Source organism: Alexandromys fortis, unplaced genomic scaffold (genome assembly GCF_014885135.2).
Source record: "Alexandromys fortis isolate MF-2015 unplaced genomic scaffold, M_Fortis_MF-2015_v1.1 scaffold_296, whole genome shotgun sequence".
Lineage (NCBI taxonomy): Eukaryota > Metazoa > Chordata > Mammalia > Rodentia > Cricetidae > Alexandromys > Alexandromys fortis.
The window spans coordinates 814,898-834,908 of NW_026068172.1; the positions used below are offsets into that span (position 1 = coordinate 814,898).

General features: G+C 52.1%; 1 protein-coding gene across 1 annotated transcript; it reads right to left on the reverse strand.

The window, feature by feature from the left end:
- Positions 1–718: 718 nt before the first annotated feature.
- On the reverse strand, positions 719–19,271 carry Rab8a (RAB8A, member RAS oncogene family). The gene is made up of 8 exons (XM_050128463.1): positions 19,113–19,271; positions 12,434–12,494; positions 9,820–9,880; positions 7,172–7,249; positions 5,798–5,887; positions 5,326–5,391; positions 4,088–4,138; positions 719–1,911 (listed from the first exon to the last, which is right to left on the reverse strand). The coding sequence occupies exons 1-8, from the start codon at positions 19,234–19,236 to the stop codon at positions 1,819–1,821; spliced, it is 624 nt and encodes a 207-aa protein (XP_049984420.1). The 5' UTR covers positions 19,237–19,271; the 3' UTR covers positions 719–1,818.
- Between the last annotated feature and the right edge of the window lie 740 nt (positions 19,272–20,011).

The following is a 20,011-nucleotide window of genomic DNA, read 5'->3' on the forward strand; positions in this document are numbered from 1 at the left end:
AGGGCTGTTACACAGAGAAACTGTCTCAAAAAACAAAACAAAACGAACAAACAAAAAAACAACAAAGAAAAGAAGAAAAAGAAAAAAGGAATTTATTGCTGGGCAGTGGCAGTGCTTGCCTTTAATCCCAGCACTCAGGGAGGCAGAGGCAGGTGGATATCTCTGAGTTTGGTCAGCCAGAGATACACAGAAAAACCCTGCTTTGAAAAAACCACAAAAAAAAAAAAGTGACCTTTTAAAGGGCAAGGTCTTCGTGGAGTGTGGCAGAGTGCACCCAGGTGGGAAGCCCACAGTGAGAGCCAGAGGGGAGGATGTCTACGAGCAGTCGAAGAACAGTATTTGCTAGACAAGACAGGCTGCAAGTAACTCCCAGCTGCTGTGGCTGCACTCACAAGGCTGTCACAGGACCACACCAGCAAAAACCACACCAACCAAAATGCTAGCGTAGATGGGGGAGGGGCTCATGAGGTCCCACCCCTAGCTGAGGAGCCACTGGCAAGGGATGGCTGCTGGGTCCCTGGGGAGAGCTGCCAAGTGCTCTCAGCTGCTGAGCCTCTCTGCAGACCCTAGGCCACTTTTACTAAAAGGCATCCATTAAACCTGTCACCTGGTAGGTGCTGGGTGAGCAGAACTGCTTTTCAAATGCACTTTAATCTGTTTTCAGGTGTGTACTGGTCAGTGTAAACAGGAAACATTGGAGACTTCAGGGGAGGGAGACTATTGCTGGTATGTTGGTTTTAATTTCAAAAAAAGAGGAAATTTTGACGCTGACAGTTTGGACTGACAGCAGCTTGGGGAAGGGTTAGAGTAAAAAGGAAGGGGCTCCCAGGCAACACCCCTCCCGCCAGGGCATCTGGTCCCAATCAGTCTCTCTGGAGGACAGAGCTGTCAAAGTACAACTGGGTAAAGACAGCGCCAACCCACCAGACTGCAGGGTAGCACTGTGCTATGGAATGCCGGTCTGGGTCTCAGGGACCAGGTGCTCCTGTGGGGCCAGGGTAGTCACACTGGTTCCTGATCGCCTGGGTATGCTGCTAGAAAATCAAAGACGGAATCATTTCATGGTGTTAGGAATCTGGAAAAATAAAAAATCATCTCAGCTAGAAAAGGAACGTCCCATTGGAGCCAGCCGGAGGATGAGAAGAGTGGGGAGGCGGTTTTGGTGCCATTGAGGCAGGTGGCCCGGTGACAGTGGTTGTGGGTGAGTGGTGGTGATACCAGGATCACTTGCTGTGGGTACAGTGTCCCCTCAGGGCTGGACCACAGGCTCCCATCCTGCTGTGGCCATGAGAGCCATCCACTTCTTCCAAATCCTCTACACGAATTTTTCCTTAGTTTGTGCTTCCCTTTGGTTTGACACGTAAGGAGACAGGGGACATGGTTCTTTGTCACTTGTCCAAAACTGAGAACAGGTGAAGGCAGGTGTCAGGCTTGGCCTGCAGTGGCCCTTGTGGCGGTGCTCAGGGTATGGGGCCAGGCAGGCTGGGCACCGCCAGCGGCGGCTTCACTTCTGTGGTGGAGGGACAAGGGACAGAAGGCTGGAGATGGTGGCTGCCACGCCCCCACCCCACTTCTCTCCATTTGTGGCAATACGACAAGGAATGGATAGGCCTGACTGGCAGATGACACAGGAAAAACAGCAAAATTCTAACTCGTTCCATCTCTGAAGGTGGAAAAGATCAGACGGTTACTAAAATAATCAATTTCTCAATTGTGTCCGGGCGGCCGTATCCGAGCAGCGGAGGTGGAGGCTCACCCGGGGCAGGCACAGTCAGTCGGGCTGAGCCAGGGGGCTCAGGATGGGCGGTGACCTTGTCCTCACAGGAGGCTGCACCGGAAGAAGCTGGTCCTCTTCTGCTGCTCTACTGTGATCTTGACTCCGTGGCTGCTCCCCTGCGGACTGTTCCCTTCCTGAAGTCACAAGTGTGCCTTGTTACTTATGTGGATTGTCAGCACCATTTACACCTGCATACAGCATCAGTCATCCGGTCCGTCTGCCTACCGCTGTCCAGCTAACCACTCTAGCATCATCCCCCCCCCTCCATTCTCCACTGTCCATCCAACTACTCCCTACTAACCGCTCATCTACCTTCGATCCCACCCTCTTCCAACCAACCATTCCACTATCCCAACAGCTCACTCACCTGTCACAAACCCACATCTCCATCTGCTTTCCATGATCCCCCAACAGATACCTCCCTCCACACTTGTTTGTCCCTTGTCCCCTCTGGGCATTGAGATGAGGACTTACTGGACACTGGTCAAGTGTTCTGCGGCTGAGCTACATCCCCAGTGGCACAAACCATCTTGTCTGCTCGGCTCTTCCTTTGTCCCCACTGCTTCCGTCTACCCATTCTTCTATGCTAAACATCCCTACGTCTATCACGGAGGCAGCCAAGAGTCAGGGAGACAATGTCCTTTAGGGCTTAGAGCTTTCTGACCCTGTGCCCCAGGGGTGCCCAGGTCCAGGGGCTGCCAGAGACATAGAACCTAAACTCTAACCTTTCTCTTATAAAGAAAACTTTTAAAAATTACACTTATTTATTTGTGCTTGCATGCGTGTTCTTGCGTACACACATGTGCACATGCAGTTAGGAGAACAACTTGTGGGAGTGAGTTCTTTCTTTCCACAGTGTGGGTTCTGGGTATCTACCTCAGTTATCTTGCCCACCCAGGACTCCAATTCTGATCATGTTATGTTGACGCAAAAGCAAACATACAAATATACAAACAAGTACACAACCAAAACTGTAGGGGCTGCATGCTGCACCTATCTGGTATACTGGTTTACAGGAAATGCTGCTGTTTGGATGGAGGCATTGAGGAGATGCTGCGGAGAAACCTTGGGCCTCACTGGCTGAATTCATACAGCTCAGGATGAATGCTCAGAGACTTGTAGGGCAGGCTGTACTTCACACGAGCTGTGAGTGATCAGACTTTAAAGAGCCTTGGAACGAGTGCTCTCTGCCCTCTAACCACACAGGTGGGTCTGGGGAAGGGAAGGGGCGGGAACTGAGGCTCAGGAAGCAGGGTCCCATGTGTGCCCCATGTCCCCAGGCTTTAGTGGCACACTCAGCTCAGTCTGGAGAGCCCTGCTCTTTTTGCTTGGCAGTGGCCTGCTAGGCTTTAAAGGGTTGGGGTGACAGCTCAGTCAGAGTTTGAGCTCCAGCACCCACATAAAAAGCCAGGTGTGGGGGCTGGGGCTACAGCCCAGCAGTTAAGAGCATCGGCTGCTTTGGCAGAGGAACTGCGTTTGATTCCTAGCACCCATGGTGTACAGCTCCAGGACATCCTATGTCTCTAGACTCCTAGGTACCAGCACACATGTGCACATTCTCTCCCCTCATCCCTAAGAATAAGATGTGAAGCATGGAGGTGCACGGTTTTAGCTCCAGTACTCGAGAGGAGAGACAGACGGCTGTCTATGTGGGATAGCCTGGTCTACATGGGAAGTCCCAGGCTAGCCAGAGCTACATAATGAGACCTTGCCTTAACAAACAAACAAACAAACAGACAGGTATTGGAGAGGTGGCTTAGCAATTTAGAACGCTGGCTGCTCTTTCAGAGGACCTGAGTTCAATTCCCAGCATCTACACTGCAGCTCATAACTGCCTGTAACCAGATCCAGTTGAGCTCATGCCCTCTGGTCTCTGCGGGCACTAAGCATGCATATGATATGCAGACATGGTGCACAGACATTCATGCAGGCAAAATATCAAACACATTAAAACAAACAAACAATGAAATCATAAAACAGCAACAAAATAAGTCACGAAGATGGTGCTTTATAGTCCCAGTGTTTGGGCAGGGAGACAGGAAGGTCCTGTGGCAACTGTCCAGAGTCCCAGCCTAAGCAATCGGCTCAGGTTCAGTGAGACCTTGCCTCAAAATCTAAGGTAGGAATCGAAGGAAGATACCTGCTAACTTGACATCACTGACTTCTGGCTGACATTTATACACACACACACACACACACACACACACACACACACGGATAGTAGGCTCGGGCAGTGATGTGTCACCCTGGTCAAGGATGGCTGCATCCTACAGATCCCCATGTGAAGACCTAGGAAGAACCCAGACTCACCAATTTTTTGTCCATTTTTGCTTTGATATCCCTGGCGAGAGTGAAAAATGCCTGTGGAAAGAGCAGGTGGTCAGAGCCCTCTAGTGGTGGGATGTGGCTGGCAGGCAGCGAGGGAGGGACTCCAGCTAGCACTTCCTCCAGTTCCCAATTAAGCGCCCCCATCTGTCACCCTCTGTAGAGCACCTTGGGGACAGAGGCCTGCTGTGTGGGCACCTCCCCTAGACCAGCAATCCTGTGAATGTGAGGGGCTCTTATACACAGAGGCTCACAGGACACCATGTGATTGGCCCAAAGGTCCCAAGTGGTTAACTGGTTCAGAAGGGTCTGGAGGACCTGGAAGGTATCTATCCCTGGTTGTGTCTGCCCATGCCAACCCCCTACCTACGCTTTTATTTTAGAGAGATTTTTCTCATAGCCCAGGTTGGCCTCAAACTCCTGTTTCTCCTGCCTCCACCTAAAAAGTACAGGGCTGACACGTGTCACCACCAAGCCTGGCTTCTCCTGTCTTGAAAAATACCCACAAATGCCAGCCTGTTTGCCCACTGCCCATGGAGAGAACATGCAGAGGGAGGTTGGATTTAGCATCTCCGCAGTGTTGGCGACTTGGGAAGCGGTGCCAGGGGAAAGGGTATTAGGCTGTTGCCCTTGGGTAGTGGGCCTGGACAGGAAGGAAGCATCTGACGGCACAAAAAGGGAAGAGATACAGCAAAGGCTGGGGAGGCTGGGCCCACCCAGGTGGCCTATGGGAGGAGTGGGGGTGAAGGCCAGTGGGCGGGGCAAGGGTCTTGGTCACTATCTTCCAGGTACCGTGTGGGGTGATGTAGACGATTTAGTTTTTTGTTTATTTTCTGAAGCAGTCTCGCTGTGTAGCCCAGGCTGACCCCGGCAATCCTTCTATCTCAGACTCCTGAGCTCTGCAGGTCTGTTTTTGAGTGTCATTAGGTGTATGAGGGAGAGGTTGCGGGCCAGGTGCCAAGCTGGCACTGCATGAGGATAAGGTCACAGAACTGGGGCTGTGAATTCGCAGTGCGGCTGAGATGAAGGCGACCGAGCTATCTCCTGGGTTGGCTTCAGTGTACCCTGAATGTCCAGCAGAGGGCACTGCAGAGGCCCCATCAGCAACACTGGACTGGGGCCCCTGAGCCAGAGGCCAGTTCCTCGGATCCTCCAGGCTGAATCTCCCAAAGAAAGGCCTCTAAGCCCCACAAGCCCATGTCTCCCTGGAGCCAGGGACTCACATTCTCCACATTGATGTTGGCCTTCGCACTGGTCTCCATGAACTTGATCCCATAGTCGAGTGCCAGCTGTAACGGGTATACGAACACAGTCAACTCTCAGTGTTTCCTAAGGAAAGGAAGCTGGGGTGGGGCTGGCACAAAGCTCAAGCGGTGACAGGCCAGAATAGGCTAAGGGTCACCTTCATTGTGTGATGGTACTGCACCAAGCGGGAGAGAGCAGCGGAGAGGAGGCCTGCGCAGTCTGTTCCTTGCTGTGTCTGGCCTTGGTGGATTCTGGTAATGATTGAGTTCACTGCCAAGTTCTTGCTGCTAGCCACAGGCACCCTGTCCTCTAGCCCTGTCTTGGGGGGTACCACCTCATAAGGCTCTCTCCTCCATCCCAGGCAAGCCAGGGTGGCAATGCTATCCTATGCTCAACAGACTATGAAGGGGCACATGGGTCCCCTGGGGTGGAACTGGCTCTGGCACCCACCTTTTCTCCCCGCTCCTTGGACACCTGTCTCTTGTCGTTCACGTCACACTTATTCCCCAGTATCATCTTCTCCACATCTGCAGAGGCATGCTGAGGAGAACAGGGTGAACAGGGTCAAAGCGGCAGGGTGGGGATTACTCAGGGCTGACAGCCATGCACCCAGTTGTTGAATCCTTCTTGACTGCAAATAGCTTCTATAGGTGACGGTCATCATGTTCCAGGGCCAGGGATCCCAGAACGGACACTGAGAGACCTTAGCCACACGCTCCTTGCTGTTCTGTGTTGGTTTGTGTGTGCATTTCATGCACAGACCACGGGGAGGACTACTTGTCTCCCTCCACTCTGTGGGGTCTGGGACTTGAACTCAAGATGTTAGGGTTGCTGGCAAGTGCCTTTACCCATTGAGCAACTTGCCAGCTAACGCCCCGATGCCTGCTTGGACCTTTTTACTCTCTCCTCTCTCTGGGGTCTAGAAACAAGGCTGTGTCTAGAAGAGCCAAAACTTCAGGCTAAGTTCTTGACGAGCACCCAGGCTTGGCCCAACCCTGACATCTAGAAATGGCTCTGCTGTAGTTCCCTCCAGTGGCTCCTCTGAAGAAGGAACACCAGAAAGCAGTTCTACTGTGAGGGAAACACTTCTCCACTCGGCCACACCTCCTGCCTGCCAGAGGACCGCGCAGGGTGTCCCAAGCCAAATTAAGGATGACTCCTCTTTTGACCAAGATGGCTTCTGTAGCCAGGGCAAGGCCTGGCACACAAGCCCAAAGCAACTGCTTATAAACAAAGGGCCTGCCTCTCAGCCTGGCTTGGGTGTCCGCCAGCCCTGGGTCCACAGTATATGTGTTCCTTTGTGGCTTTATAGATGGGTGAAGTTCTTGACATCCTAGACCCAATGCTCCACCTGCTTAGTCATCAGGGCCACAGGTGGAGCTGGCCAGGAAGGTATGGGGTGAGGCAGCACCTGGGCACTGATCAGAGGACAAAGTTAGCTGCAGGAGGGGAGGCTGGGCTGGCTGCCTCCTTGTCCCTTCACAGTTCAGGAACTTTTTCTTTGACTAGCTATTGACCTGAATATAGGCTGAGACAGGCTCACACTCTGTTGTGGCTATAGCTCAAAATGTTTGTAACATACCGTCCAAATACAAGTCTCGGCTGCTTTAGAACCTTCTCTCGCTATAAAAAGCCAAATGTTCATGTGACCTTAAGCAGAGATGATTGCAGGATCAGTCAAACACTACTGTGTGGGTCCTTGGCCAATGGAGATTTTGGGCAGATGGCAGGCATCTTGTTCCCATGCCCCACTCTCTGCCTGTCCCCTATGTTCCTGGCTCTGAGGTATAGTCTCAGGAGAGGAAGCAAAAAAGGGGCCCTCACCTCTTCAATGTTCCGAATCCAATTCCGGATGTTGTCAAAGGACTTCTCATTGGTAATGTCATAGACCAGCATGATACCCTGGGTGGGAAAAGAGAGACATGGGTAAGCCAGGCTGTGGTGGTGCATGCCTTTAATCCTAGCATTCGGGAGGCAGAGGCAGTTTGAGACCTGCAAGTTTGAGACCAGCCTGGGCCAAATAGCAAAATTCTCAACCCCCCCCCACCCCCCAAGCCCCAGGAGATGCTGAGACAGAGAGCAGCCGCCCTCTGATAGCCCCGTAATGTCCTGGGTTTATGTGGTGCCTACAATGGCCCAGTGGTGGCACTATCACAAGGCCCACAACTTGGCTCCAGTCCAGGTCCTGCTTCTCCTCTCCCTCAGGCTACTGGTACAGTCCCATGTAGAATACAGCACCCTGTCTCTAAGGCCACCCACACTGACCAAGGAAGAGGAACAATCAGCAAGGGAATAACCCAATGGCAGGCATGTGTGAGGGCCTGGGTAGCATTCACAGCACTGAAATGAGAATAAACACACAGTAACTTGAGCTGCCATGGCCTGTAATTTCAGCACTCAGGAAGCTGAAGCAGAGGCTTACTCCAAGTCTGAGGTACAGGGGCGGTGCCAAGGGAAAAGCTGGCTCAGGTATGGTGGTACATGTCTTTCATACCAATACTCAGGAGCAGGGAGGGTCAGGTGGATCTCTGTGAGTTCAAAACCAAGCTAGTCTACATAGTGAGTTCCAGACCAGCCAGGCTGCATAGTAACACCCTGCCTCAAAACAACAACAAAAAAATTGGGCTTGGACTGTAGCTCAGTAGGGAGAACATGTATGAAGTCCTGGGTTCTACCATGGCATTTTTGTGAACCAGACATGGTGGCAAAGGCCTGTTTATTCCAGCACTCAGGAGGCTGAGGCAGAAGTATCAGAAGTTCCAGGCCAGCCTAAGTTACACAGCGAGAATGTGCTTCAGCACTGAAGGAGACCACTACCATCTTGGTGCTGGTGCAGGCCCAGTTCTCGGGGACTGTCGAGTCTTGGCTGCTGAGCAGGGCTCATGTCCACACCTGTACTCAGGGCACAGTCATGATCCAAGGAGATACCTGGCTAAAGCCAAAGGTGCTAGGTGCGAGTAACGGGGGCAGGGAGAGGCTCAGCGTGACTATCTCAGCCCAGAGAGGTCCAGAGGGCAGAGGTATCCCCAGACCCCAGTGCCCTTCAGAGGCAAAACAGTATTAATTTTAATGAGGGTACTAAGGTTGCAGGTCATAGGATTGAGTTTCCAATGTTGGCCGCACTTCTCGGACGGTCTAAATACTTAATGCTGCCATTCATGTCTTTTGTTCCCAGGCTCCTCAGGTGTCCCTGTGAGTTCTCAAGCCGCCCTCACAGTGTGGCCAGCCTGCTGGGAGGAACCGGGGTCTATGGCCCTGAATGACAGGTAAGCTACAGAAGGGACAGGGTGATAGGGAGAATGGGACTCTGGGTAGATGGTCATTTGTTTTCATGGCAGCCTGAGGCATGTTCCACTTTCTCAGAGAGGAGACAGCTGGGAGTGTGATCCAGAGTTCTGGGCAAGATTGGGGTAGCTCCTCCTGCCCACCTTGTCCCTTGATACCCTGTTTTCCATAGTCTCACACAAGCAGGACCTGGTTAGGGTGGACTCCGTCCTTTCTCGCTGTCCCCTCATCTTCATGGGGGAAATACATGGGGTGAGTCTGCTGACATGTCATCTGGCTGTAGGCCCAGGCAGAAGATGGAACAATGATAATCCCAAGTAAATCCTGCCTTCAAGTTGTTCTAGCAAATCCCAGAGACGCTGATGTGGCCCGTGTGGCCCTTCTCAGTACTGGGGAATCAGTCCAGGGTTTGTCCTCCATGTAAGGATGGGCTTCCTCATGCTCTTCTCAGCCCTCTAAAAGGACATTCTCACCATTTACTGCCCTGGGTCTGAGGCCTGAAGAGTGTACTGTATGTGCAGATGGAGCAGGGCGCGCTGACCTCTTTAGAGCCAGTTTGGGTGCTGGGCTGCCTGAGGAGTTGAACACAGGCTCCACAAGACTTAAGTCTTGGCAGGTGTGGTGACATACACCTATGATATCCCAGCCTAGGGAGGCTAAGGCAGGAAAATTCTGAGTTCCTGAACCTTCTCTAAAAACCAAACCAAAAAAGGGGGCTGAGATAAGCTCAAGTCCATAAAGTGCCTACCACATAAGCCTGAGTTTGATCCCTGCACTGAGGGGGCAGAGCCAGGCTAACCCCTGGAACTCATTGCCAGCTAGCCTGGTCTACCAAGTTCCAAGGCAGAAGCAATGCTGGAAGATGACCTACCTGATCTCTAGTCTCCACACTCGTGCACACATATGCATCCACATGAACACACATACACATGCGCACACCAAGTTTTAGAATACATAGAACAAGGGTGCAGGGGAACACACCTGCCACCCTAGCACTTGGAAAGTTAAGGCAGGAGGATTTTGAGTCTCAGGCCATCCCAGCCTACGAAGTGAGTTCTAGGCCAGCTTGGGCTACATCTAGGACTGTTTCAACAAGAGGAAACAGAACAAAACACAGGCTTTGGTACTATGAACTGCTGATGCTTGTTTCCACCTCACAACAACAGAAACAATAACAAAGTCGGTACCATGGCGCCTCTGTAGTAGGCTGTCGTGATCGTCCTAAACCGCTCCTGGCCAGCCGTGTCCCTGGAAAGGAGGATGAAAGATATATTAACGACATGTATAGCCTGCTGGATCTCTCTCCCTTGAGGCCCTCCTGCCCAGGAAGCAGGGCTATCCCCATGACGACACAAAGGGGACTGTGGAGTGACAAGTCCCCTTCCATGCCTTAGCTTCCAGGTATTGTTGTGGGGACCAAGTTGGTGCTGTGGCTCACTCTGTCAGCACCTTTGCAAAGGAGGCAGTGTCCAGGGAGGTGGTGCCTGAGTTGGTGTGACCAAGCCTGGACCAGTACTGGGCACATGGGGTATGTCACGTGTGGTTTACAAACAGGTGTCAGTTACATACTTGCCTGTTATCCCAGCGATGGGGAGGCCTAGGCAGGAGGATTATGAGTTCCAGGCCAGCCTGGGATATACTGTGAGACACCATTACAGAATAAAAAAGGGACGGTGTGCCTGGTGGTACAGTGTTTGCTGAATCCATACAAGGTCTTAGGTTCATCTCCAGGACTGCGAGAACATGTCTTTCGTCCCTGAGCCCATGGTTCCTCCCAAGAGCTCTGGACTAGTGCTAAGTCCGAGTTCTACCTCTTGCCTTTAGTGTTTTCTTGTTTGCGAGTGCACAGCACGTGTGGAGTAACTTGCAGGAGCTGGTTTTCTCCTTCTACAGTGAGTCCTGGGGATCAAACTCAGGTCATCAGGCTTGGCAGAAAGCACCTTTACCTGCTGAGCCATCTTGCTGGCCCCTTGGCTTTGAATCTTACTTTATGGTGGCACAGGGATGGAAGTAAGTGCCCCGTGTGTGCTAAGGCAAGAGCCCGAAAGCTCTCTCAATTTACTGTGATTTTAGTTGAGATGACCTGCAGGGGCCATGCATGGTAATGTCAACCGCAGCCCAGGCCAGCTTCCCAGTGTCTTCCCGGTGAGAATGCCGAGGGCAGTGGAAAGGGAGGAGCCAGGGCAGGTGGCCTGGCTTGCTGGGACTGTGTCACTTTGGACTTGGGCACAAAGGCTGCCACATGGTCACCCTGTTGGAAGTAGAGAACTTCTATGGGTCCACTTACCATGTGGCCAGGACTGATGACTAAGCCCTGAGGACAGACAAGGACTCTCATCCAGGTTCAAAGTCTGAAGTCAGACTTGGGGTGATGACTAGTAGGAGTCAAGGGCACCCAGGAGGTTCCCCATAGATACTGGCAAGCCGGGTAATGGTTCATGCTGAGATGAAAGGGAACTGACCACAACATGGGAGAAGGGTGCCCGGCTGGTGAATGCTTGACCACACCCTTCTGTTTGGTTCTGACACAGGTTTTCACGGTGTAGTCCAAATTGTCCTAGAACTTGCTGCGACCCTCCTGCCTGCCCCATGAGGGCTGGGATGACATCGCCCATGGAGCACATTTTTGCAAGTGATTTGGGTCTATTTGCCCAAGGCCGACTGGATTCAGCCTCCCAGGATGTTGGGCTACCCCCAAGTCCACACCAATGATGGAGATCTAGATGCCCACACTTCCCTGACTGACTCTGGCAGTGGAGCCCCTGCTCAGGACTGAGGCATGTGAACACTCATGGCCTCTGGAGCTGACCTTCTCTTCAAGGTTGTTTGTGGGTTTCAGGTCCACACACCAGGAAGTGAGGTGAGGCCTGGGCTCTCTTCTCAGGGGAAAAAAACAGGAAGTGGTATGAGGCCTTTAAAATTTGGGGTGAGGCTGTGGGCTCGGAAGGAAACCCCCAGGTGGGTGCGGTGGCATACACTTGTCATTCCAGGCCCAGGGAACCCAAGGCTAAAGACTAAGTTCCAGGCCAGCTTGGGCTACAAGGTGGGGCTCTGCTGTAACAAAAGAGAAAGAGGAAATTTGTAGCCCAGGCGTCTTATGCCTACTCTCCAAGATCACAGGAGGGCAGAGACACCAGACTGAGCTGGTGACAGGAGCCATGGCTTCCGGCTATCTGCGGAGCACTGGGCCTTCAGGATCCCCTCCAGCCCCACACTTGAACACTTGTGGAAGTATTCCCTGTCTCTCCTGTACAGAGGGCTCCCTTCAGGTTCACTGAACTTCACTGGACAGATAGCTCTTCAACCACAGGCTCCAGTGGCCAGCAGAGTATGGCTGCCTGGGCTGGGTATGAAACTCTGGAAGTTTCTGAGGAAAAGGACTGTGTGCCAGGGTCTGCTGCCAAAGAAGACCCTTTGCCCAGCTGGTAGAGTGTCTGCCTAGCACGCACGGGGCTCTGGGTTCATTCCCATCAGTGCAAAAACGCATGCATATATGTGCTGTGACATACACCTGTCACCTCAACACTTAGGAAGGGGATGCAGGAAAATCAGGAATTCAAAGTCATCTTTGGAGCTGGATGTGGTTATACTCCTTTAATTCCAGCACTTGGGTGGCAGAGGCTGCACAGAGAGACTTTGCCTCAAAAAAAAAAAAAAAAAAAAAAATCCCAAAAAACAAAAACAAACAAAAATCCCCAAAACCAAAGGCTAGAGTGTGTGGGGAAGGGAAGTCAATGGCTACGCTCCAGGTGTAGAGCCCCATGGAGCCCAAGCTGCGCTGCACAAGGCAACAGTACTCACCATATCTGCAGTTTAATCCTCTTGCCATCGAGCTCTATAGTCCTAATTTTAAAGTCAATGCCTGAAAGAAAAACAATAAAAGGTGTTATTAAGGTCAGGCCACTTCCCAGTTGCCAGCCTAGGCTGGTGACAGAGGCTGTGGCTTATGGAGCAGCAGCTGGTGCTGGGTCCTCAGGAGCTCAGTGCTCTCTCTACCCAACAAGACTGGAAGCTTCTGGAAGTATCCTTCCCTGCTTGGAGCAGAGCCTGAGGCTGTAGAGGCCAAGGGAGCTGGGAGGAAGCCGATAGCTGGTGGGAGGGGGGCAGGCCCATCTCATGCTGGCGCCGCCTTCCTGCATCGTGGTTGGGCCTCACAGTGGGCATCCTAAAGCCTTCTACAGACCAGTCACACCAAAGCATCAAGCAGCGGATATACCACCCCACAGTGCACTGCACACACAGGCCACATCCTCCCTCCCTAGCCACTGCACAGGTTCACGTACCTACTTTTTGTTATATTTTTGAGACAGAATTTCATGTAGCTCAGGTTGGCCTTAACCTCCTGATTTTTCTGCCTCCACTTCCTAAGAGTTAGGATTATAGATATGTGTCTCCAAATCTGGTATATACAGATACAGGTTTTCTTCTGTACAGATAGACTACCAGCTACCTGTCAAAGCCCTGCACCAATGTCACCTCCTAAGACCCCTTTGTGATGGTGCTAACTCTCTACCTCTGTACTCCCCTCTGCTGAGAGTGACTTGGAAGCTCTTTGGTGCCCACTATTACTTCCCTGCCCCTTCCAGGCTTCAAAAATACAAGGCTTGGTCTTCAGATGTAGCTCAGGTGTAGAACTATTGCACAGCATCTACAACAAGGCCTGGAGTTCCATCCAGAGCCGCAGGGTAGAAGGCAATATGGTGAATTGTGCCAGGCACACCAATACCCAGGAGGTGGAGGCAGGAAGATCAGGAGTTCATGATTACCTTTGCCTACGTAATGAGTCGGAGGCCATCCTCAAGATCAACAAAAAACCAAAACAACCCTAAGTCTAAGTATATACTGAAGCTGGTCTCGACCCCAGAGCTTCCAGTGGGCCCAGCAGCAGGCAGGATGCCCAGCAACAAACCATCTCTGTGGTGGTCTATTACTCTGTCATTAAACTGAATGACAGACTCACGTGACAGATAACTGTAGAGCAGCCTCAAAAACACAATGCTACGTGAGAGAAGCCGGATAGGAAGGACACATACGGGAGCGACTAGGTTGACAGAGCATGCAAATCTGGAGATGAAGACTGTGCCTGAGGTTGCCAGGCCGGGGGCATGAGGGTGTTGGTGTTCTTTTTGGCACAAGGAGACATTCTGAAATTTATTATGGTAATGGATGTCCAACTCAAAGCATAACAAAAGGTGCTACTGTAAATTGGTGGATCAATCAGATGTAGTTATGATAAAGTTGTTTTTTTTTAAAAGGGCTGGCAAGACGGCTCAGCATATATACAGACTTGCTCAACATATATATAGACCTGCTGTCAAGCTTCACAACTGGGTTTAATTTCTGGAACCCGCACATCACTGGCCCCCAAAGGCTCAAGTATTTGAGTGCTTGGTCACCAGAGAGTGAAACCATTTGAATGGATTAGAAGGATTAGGAGGTATGGCCTTGGAGGTGTGTCACTGGAGTTGGGCTTTGAGCCTTTAAAAGCCCAATCATGGTTGGAGAGATGGCTCAGTGTTTAAGAGCACCGACTGCTCTTCCAGAGGATCCAGGTTCAATTCCCAGCACGCACATGGCAGCTCACAACAATCTATAATTCCAGTCCCAGGGACCCGACACCCATTCACATAAAAAAATAAATAAATAAATAAATAAATAAATAAATAAATAAATAAATAAAAGCCCAGTCTCGTTCTCTTGGCCTGTGGATCAGGATGCAGCTCTCAGCTACTGCTGCGGTGCCACACATGCCGCCATGCTTCTTGCCATGATAACAGACTGAGCCTCTAAAACTGTACACCAGTCCCAGTTCAGCCATGCTGTCTCCTCACAGCCATACAACAATGACTATGATAGTGGCCCTCTGTGCAGCCATGCTGGTCCTCTGGCAGCACCTTACACATCCTAAGTATTCTAGGGGCTCTTCTCTCTTCTGGAATATTCTTTGCTTCCATAGTCACCAGTGCCCCTCTTGCTCAAGTTGTTCAAAATGGCTTTGTGGGGACCTTCCACCATTACCACACCAACACTAGACATACTATAAACACCCATCCCAAGGCATGCAAGAGCTGGCTAAGGACCCTCTACCTACAGCAAAGCCTGATGGTATTCAAATCCTCCTCATGCTATGCCATGTTGTTTACACAGGAACTCTGACCATACTCCACAGGTTCTCTTTAATACATAGTTCTGGGGGGTGAGGATACCCTTCAGGAGCAGCTTTCTCCTCCCGTTGTGTGGGTACCTGGAACTGAACTCAGGTGGTCAGGCCTGGCTGCAAGGGTCTTTACCCACTGAACCATCTCACTGGCCTACATTTCCTTTTAGACAGGACCTCACTGTTTCATGAACTTTCCTGGAGATACACACAGGCCTCTATTCAAGTCTAACAATAGACCAAATTCCACCCAAGCCCAGTTGGGTGAACAAGAGCACAGTTAAGAGGGTCACTGAAAGCTGCATGACAGACCTCCATCGCTACATGAATAGAATCCACGTGTAGCCTTACATACTATGTACTCCAGAACTCTTTGAGACTTCGTGTAGCAGGGATACAACTACTGAGCGCTGGGAGGAGGTGCAGGCGGGAGCAGCAGACAGCGTAGGCTTTGCCAACACTGAGCCTACCTAGCCCACCTTCAGGGAAGGCCAACAGTCAAGTTATCAGGGCTCTAAGATGGGTAGCCAGGTGGAATCTGAGACTAGCCTGGGCTACAAAGAGAGACCCTGTCTGGGCAGGGGGTGGCTCTTACACTTAGAGGGTAGCACCACAGCAAACCTCGCAGCCCAGGCTGACCGGAAATTCAGTGATTCTCCTGCCTCAGCCTCCCTAGTGCTGAGAATACAAGCAGCATGCCTGTATTCTAATTCTCTCTCTCTCTCTCTCTCTCTCTCTCTCTCTCTCTCTCTCTCTCTCACACACACACACACACACACACACACACACACACACACACGAACGAGACGGCTCAGTGAGTGTGTTTGACCCAGGATCCCACATGATGGAAGAATAGAACTGATTCCTGCCAAGCTGTCCTCTGACCTCTACATATGCACTACGGCAGGAACACCCACACACAAGTAAATAAATGTGGTCAAAGTTTAAAAAAAAATTGGGGCTCACTTGGTAGACTGCTTACCTAGTATCCTGGATTCTACCCCTAGGACCTAAAAACTTGAGTGTGCTTGTGTGTCCCAGCAATCCCAGAACTCGGAATATGGAGGCAGGGGGATTAGGAGTTTAAGGTTATCCTCAGCTACATAAGGACTTTGAGGTCAGCCTGGGCTACATGAGGTCCCGTCTCAAACAAAAGATGGTCAGATGGTAACACCACTACAGTGTCTGCCGAAACCAAATGAATGGGCCCGAGGAAATGGCTGGGCTCTGAGCCTGGCTTGAGTACTGACTTCAGGGCGCTGAAGGACCAGGTTCACATTACAGATAATTCATGTAGCTCTGGAGAAGAATCTTCCACAGGGGCACAGCTTCCAGAAAACAAACAGCACTCAATCCTGGCCCATTAATGAACACAGCAAGAAGAGCTGGCTCAGTATAGATGCACCTTCCGGCATAATTTCAGGATTAAGTGGCCAGGGTAGACTCTCCCAGAGATATTCCCCAAGGTGTCACACGTGTCCAGTGACACAGGAAAGTCCAGGGTCACTGGGCAACCCTGGCCATGAGGCCTGCTTTGGCCATGAGCTCTCCTAGTTTCTATTAACACAAGAATTGAATTTGGAACTGTAAACTTCATGAGGCTCCAGAATTAGGCTGTAACTTCAAAGTCAAGGAGATTAATGTTCCTAGAGGGTGGAAGCCTGTGGGAAAGTGATGATGTTTTGCGGAGGAAGGGATCCTGGTTCAAGTGGTACTTCTACCTCACTGGGTGGTGATCTTGACTACACCCTCACTGGAAAGGGGCTGCCTCCAGGGACCCTGAAGAACTAAGTCCAAGAGTTTTAAACCATCCAGATGGATGGTCAGTGGTCGGATGTGTGGTCAACCAATACGAGGCTCTGGGCTCCATATTCAGTTCTTCAAAAAGAAAAACTGAACAAACATGCGAGACATAAAGTACACCTTACAAGCCTGCAAAAAGGCTCAGCAGGTAAAGGCACTTGCCACCAAGATTGAGTACTTGAGTTTAATTCCTGGGACCCACTAGGTGGAAGAAAAAAACCTAACTCCCACAAGCTGTCTCTTGACTTGACATAACATATGTGCACATACACTAAATAAATTTAACAAAACCAGTGGAGCAGGGTGGCTCACATCTGTAATTCCAGTGTTCGGGTGACACGGGCAAGCAGATTTCCATGAGTTCCAGACAGCATGGTCTACACAGTGAGCCCTAGGTGAGCCTGTCTCAAGCAAACCAACCAAACAAGGGCTAGGGACATGGCTCAGTCCATAAAGTGCTTACCACATAAACATGAGGATGTGAGCTTGATCCCTAGCACCCTGGAAAAACACCTGGGTATGATGGCATGACATCATACATGGTAACAACCCTATTACTGGTGACACAGAGAAAGGGTCCTCACCACTTGGTGAGACCCAGCAAAGATGAGCTGGTGACAAGCCTGGCAACCTGAGCTCAGTCCCCAGGACCCACATGGTGGAAGGAAAGAACAGACTACCGTAAGTTGTTCTCTGACCCCCAGATGTGCACCAGCACGCATGTACCCTCCCAATAATTTAAAAAAAAAAAGCAAGGTGGTGAGTGAAAGCCAACCCCATTGTCAGCCTCCAGCTTCCTGCACTCACACTCATACGTGTGTGTACATGTGCACATGCATGCGGGTGTGCGCGCGTGAGAAAGTGCACACACACACACACACACAAATAAAGCAAACAAAACAACATCCTGAACCAATGCTGGTAGTGACGAGGAAATGTCTGAGGCCGGGAAACTGAGATCTGTGTTGAGAGCAAGTCAGAGCTTGTGGGCAGCTACTGCATTTCCTACTTGGTCCTCACCTAAGGGTGACTCCAAAGCTGGATGTCTGTGTGGGGAGAGAAGTTTCAGATGCACCCATGCTCAGGGGTGCCTAAATCCTCTGCGTCCTCCGGATGAACCTCTTCACTTGTACAGATCTAATTCTCAAAAACCCAGAGCACCAGCCAAGACAAACAGTGCCACATCTCCTCTAAACCAAGTCAGATCAGAGAGGGTTAGAGCTTGTTCAAGGATGAACAGCACCTGGAGTCCAGGTATGACACCCGATACACGACTGCCTTAGAGGGCCCACCAGGAAGGAGAGCTTTGAGGACATTAGCACACAGTGGTCTGGGGTAGGGAGACAATACAGCATAGTTGATGTCACGTTGACATCATTCCCTAAAGTTTTCCTTTTCTTTCTGAGCCAGGGTCCCCTGTGCTCAAACTGGCCTTGACTGGTCTGTTAACCAAGGATGACTTTGAACTCCTGACCCTGCTACCTCCGCCTCCCTAGGGCTGTCCTGTACAGGTGTTCACCAGCACATCTGGTTTCAGGGTGCTGGGGATGGAACCCAGGGCTGCAACAACTGAACAACAGTTTGGCTTGGGATAAACCAGGCCTAGGGACCAACCTCTTGTTCCAGGGTCATAGAGCATGCAGATCACTGTGTCTGACAGGAGTTACTTTCAGGCCCAGCCTTAAGTTGGGCCATGACTACTCGTGGTAAGGAGCAAGGTCTGCGCCATTTTTGACGTCACGACTGGGGCTATCACAAGCCAATTCCGTTCAGCTGCACAGTGAGGCAGTCCTGGGGGAAAGCTGTTCAGGGTGGCAGGTGGCGTCCACGGCCTGAGATAGGGAAGTCAAGGCTGCACGTGGCCGTGGCTGATCTTAGTTTCCCCTCATAACCCCAACAGGATGACAGGTGCTACTTTGGGTTGGAGTCCTGATTCAAGGTGGATTGACGGTGCTGGCCCTGTGAAGTGTAAGACACCTCTCTGGGACAGCTAGGCCTTGGTTTTGGAGTCAGGCACGCCTGGGTTCAAATCCCATCCCTGACACCTGTAGACTGTGCCCTTCAGTGCGTGCCACACCCTCCCTCAGTTTCAAATTCCTCCTCCATCGACACAGTACCCAACAACGAGAGCACCACAATGTTTGATACTGCACAGGCCGAGCCTGCCACATAGGAAGTGATGCAGGGGCCAGGGGTCACCTCCATGCCTCAGTTTCCACTTTTATAAGACGGAGATCTCCCCCAAAGAACAGTCTCGAGGGCTGCTGTGAGGACGCGGCGTTGACAGGCGCCAGGACCCCAGCCCAGGACAGCAGCCTGCGTGTTCCCGTCTGCACCTCGCTCCCCGGCGCCCCGCCACCGCCCGGGCTCTCTTCGGGGAGGTGAAGGCCGCTGCGGTTGTCCGTCAGGGCCCGCGACCCTCCCGGAGCCTCGGCCCGGGTGGATCCTGAGTCGATCCCTCAGCCCAGCCCCACAGGGGCGCGCCCAGCCCGGACCCCGGCCGCCCCGAGGCCCCGCTACCTATGGTGGAGATGAACGTGGAGTTGAAGGCGTCCTCGGAGAAGCGGAACAGGACACAGGTCTTCCCCACCCCCGAGTCCCCGATCAGCAGCAGCTTGAACAGGTAATCGTAGGTCTTCGCCATATTACACTCTCTCCCCGACGGGAAGTACGGCCGGCGCCTCGCCACTGGTCGGTAAAGCCGTCCATCATCGCAGATCCCGCCCCCTATTGGCCCTTGGCCCGCCGCGCGTCACCAAGGCCGACGCCCGCCCTCCCGAGCCCCGCCCGTCACAGGGAGCCCAGGGGAAAGAGGCGAATCCGGCGCAGAGCCGGAAGCAGCCGGATCGCATAGCTCATTGGCTGACCTTGGGATAGGGAGGCTTGTGATTGGCTAATGGTGGAGGAGGGTGAGGGCCTCAAATGACCAGCGGTGGGTGTGGCTATATCCTAGCCCCGCCTTCTCACCCCCCCAACCCTTCGGGGGCCTCGCCCTGCCTCCGACGGCGGGGAGGGGGGGACCCCAACAGTTCCGCGCGCTAGCTGCTGAGGAGAGCTGGAGGCGGGCTTGGTGAGAATGCACATGCGTACTGGGAAGACGGTTGGCTCCAGCAGAGGGCGCACGCGCGCGGAGACGCCTCAGGTTTCCCGCCTTCACAGCCCGCGCAGTCGCAGTAGGCGCTGAGGCGAAGCGCGGGAAGTCGCTGTATGGCTGTGCTGATTCCTCCTTGGAAGTTTTCGGCAGAGGTAAAGTGGCGCTGGTTAGGGTGAGCTGCAGACTTGCTCCCTGGCCATGGCGTCCACCACTGGACACACTTAGGTACAGCCCAGGCTAACGCCGCGTGGGCGACGAACCCGCCTCCCAGTGAGGACCCAGCGCCGGCGGGGGTTGATAGCACCGTGACAATTCCACGTTCTAT

Excerpts from the sequence above, each read along its gene's own strand:
- Rab8a (XM_050128463.1), bottom strand. The coding sequence starts at position 19,236 with ATGGCGAAGACCTACGATTACCTGTTCAAGCTGCTGCTGATCGGGGAC. Across the intron at positions 7,250-9,819 it reads CCTACTACAGAGGCGCCATG|GGTATCATGCTGGTCTATGA; the intron begins GTACCGACTTTG and ends TTTCCCACCCAG. Across the intron at positions 1,912-4,087 it reads CAAAAATGGACAAAAAATTG|GAAGGGAACAGTCCGCAGGG; the intron begins GTGAGTCTGGGT and ends TTGTGACTTCAG.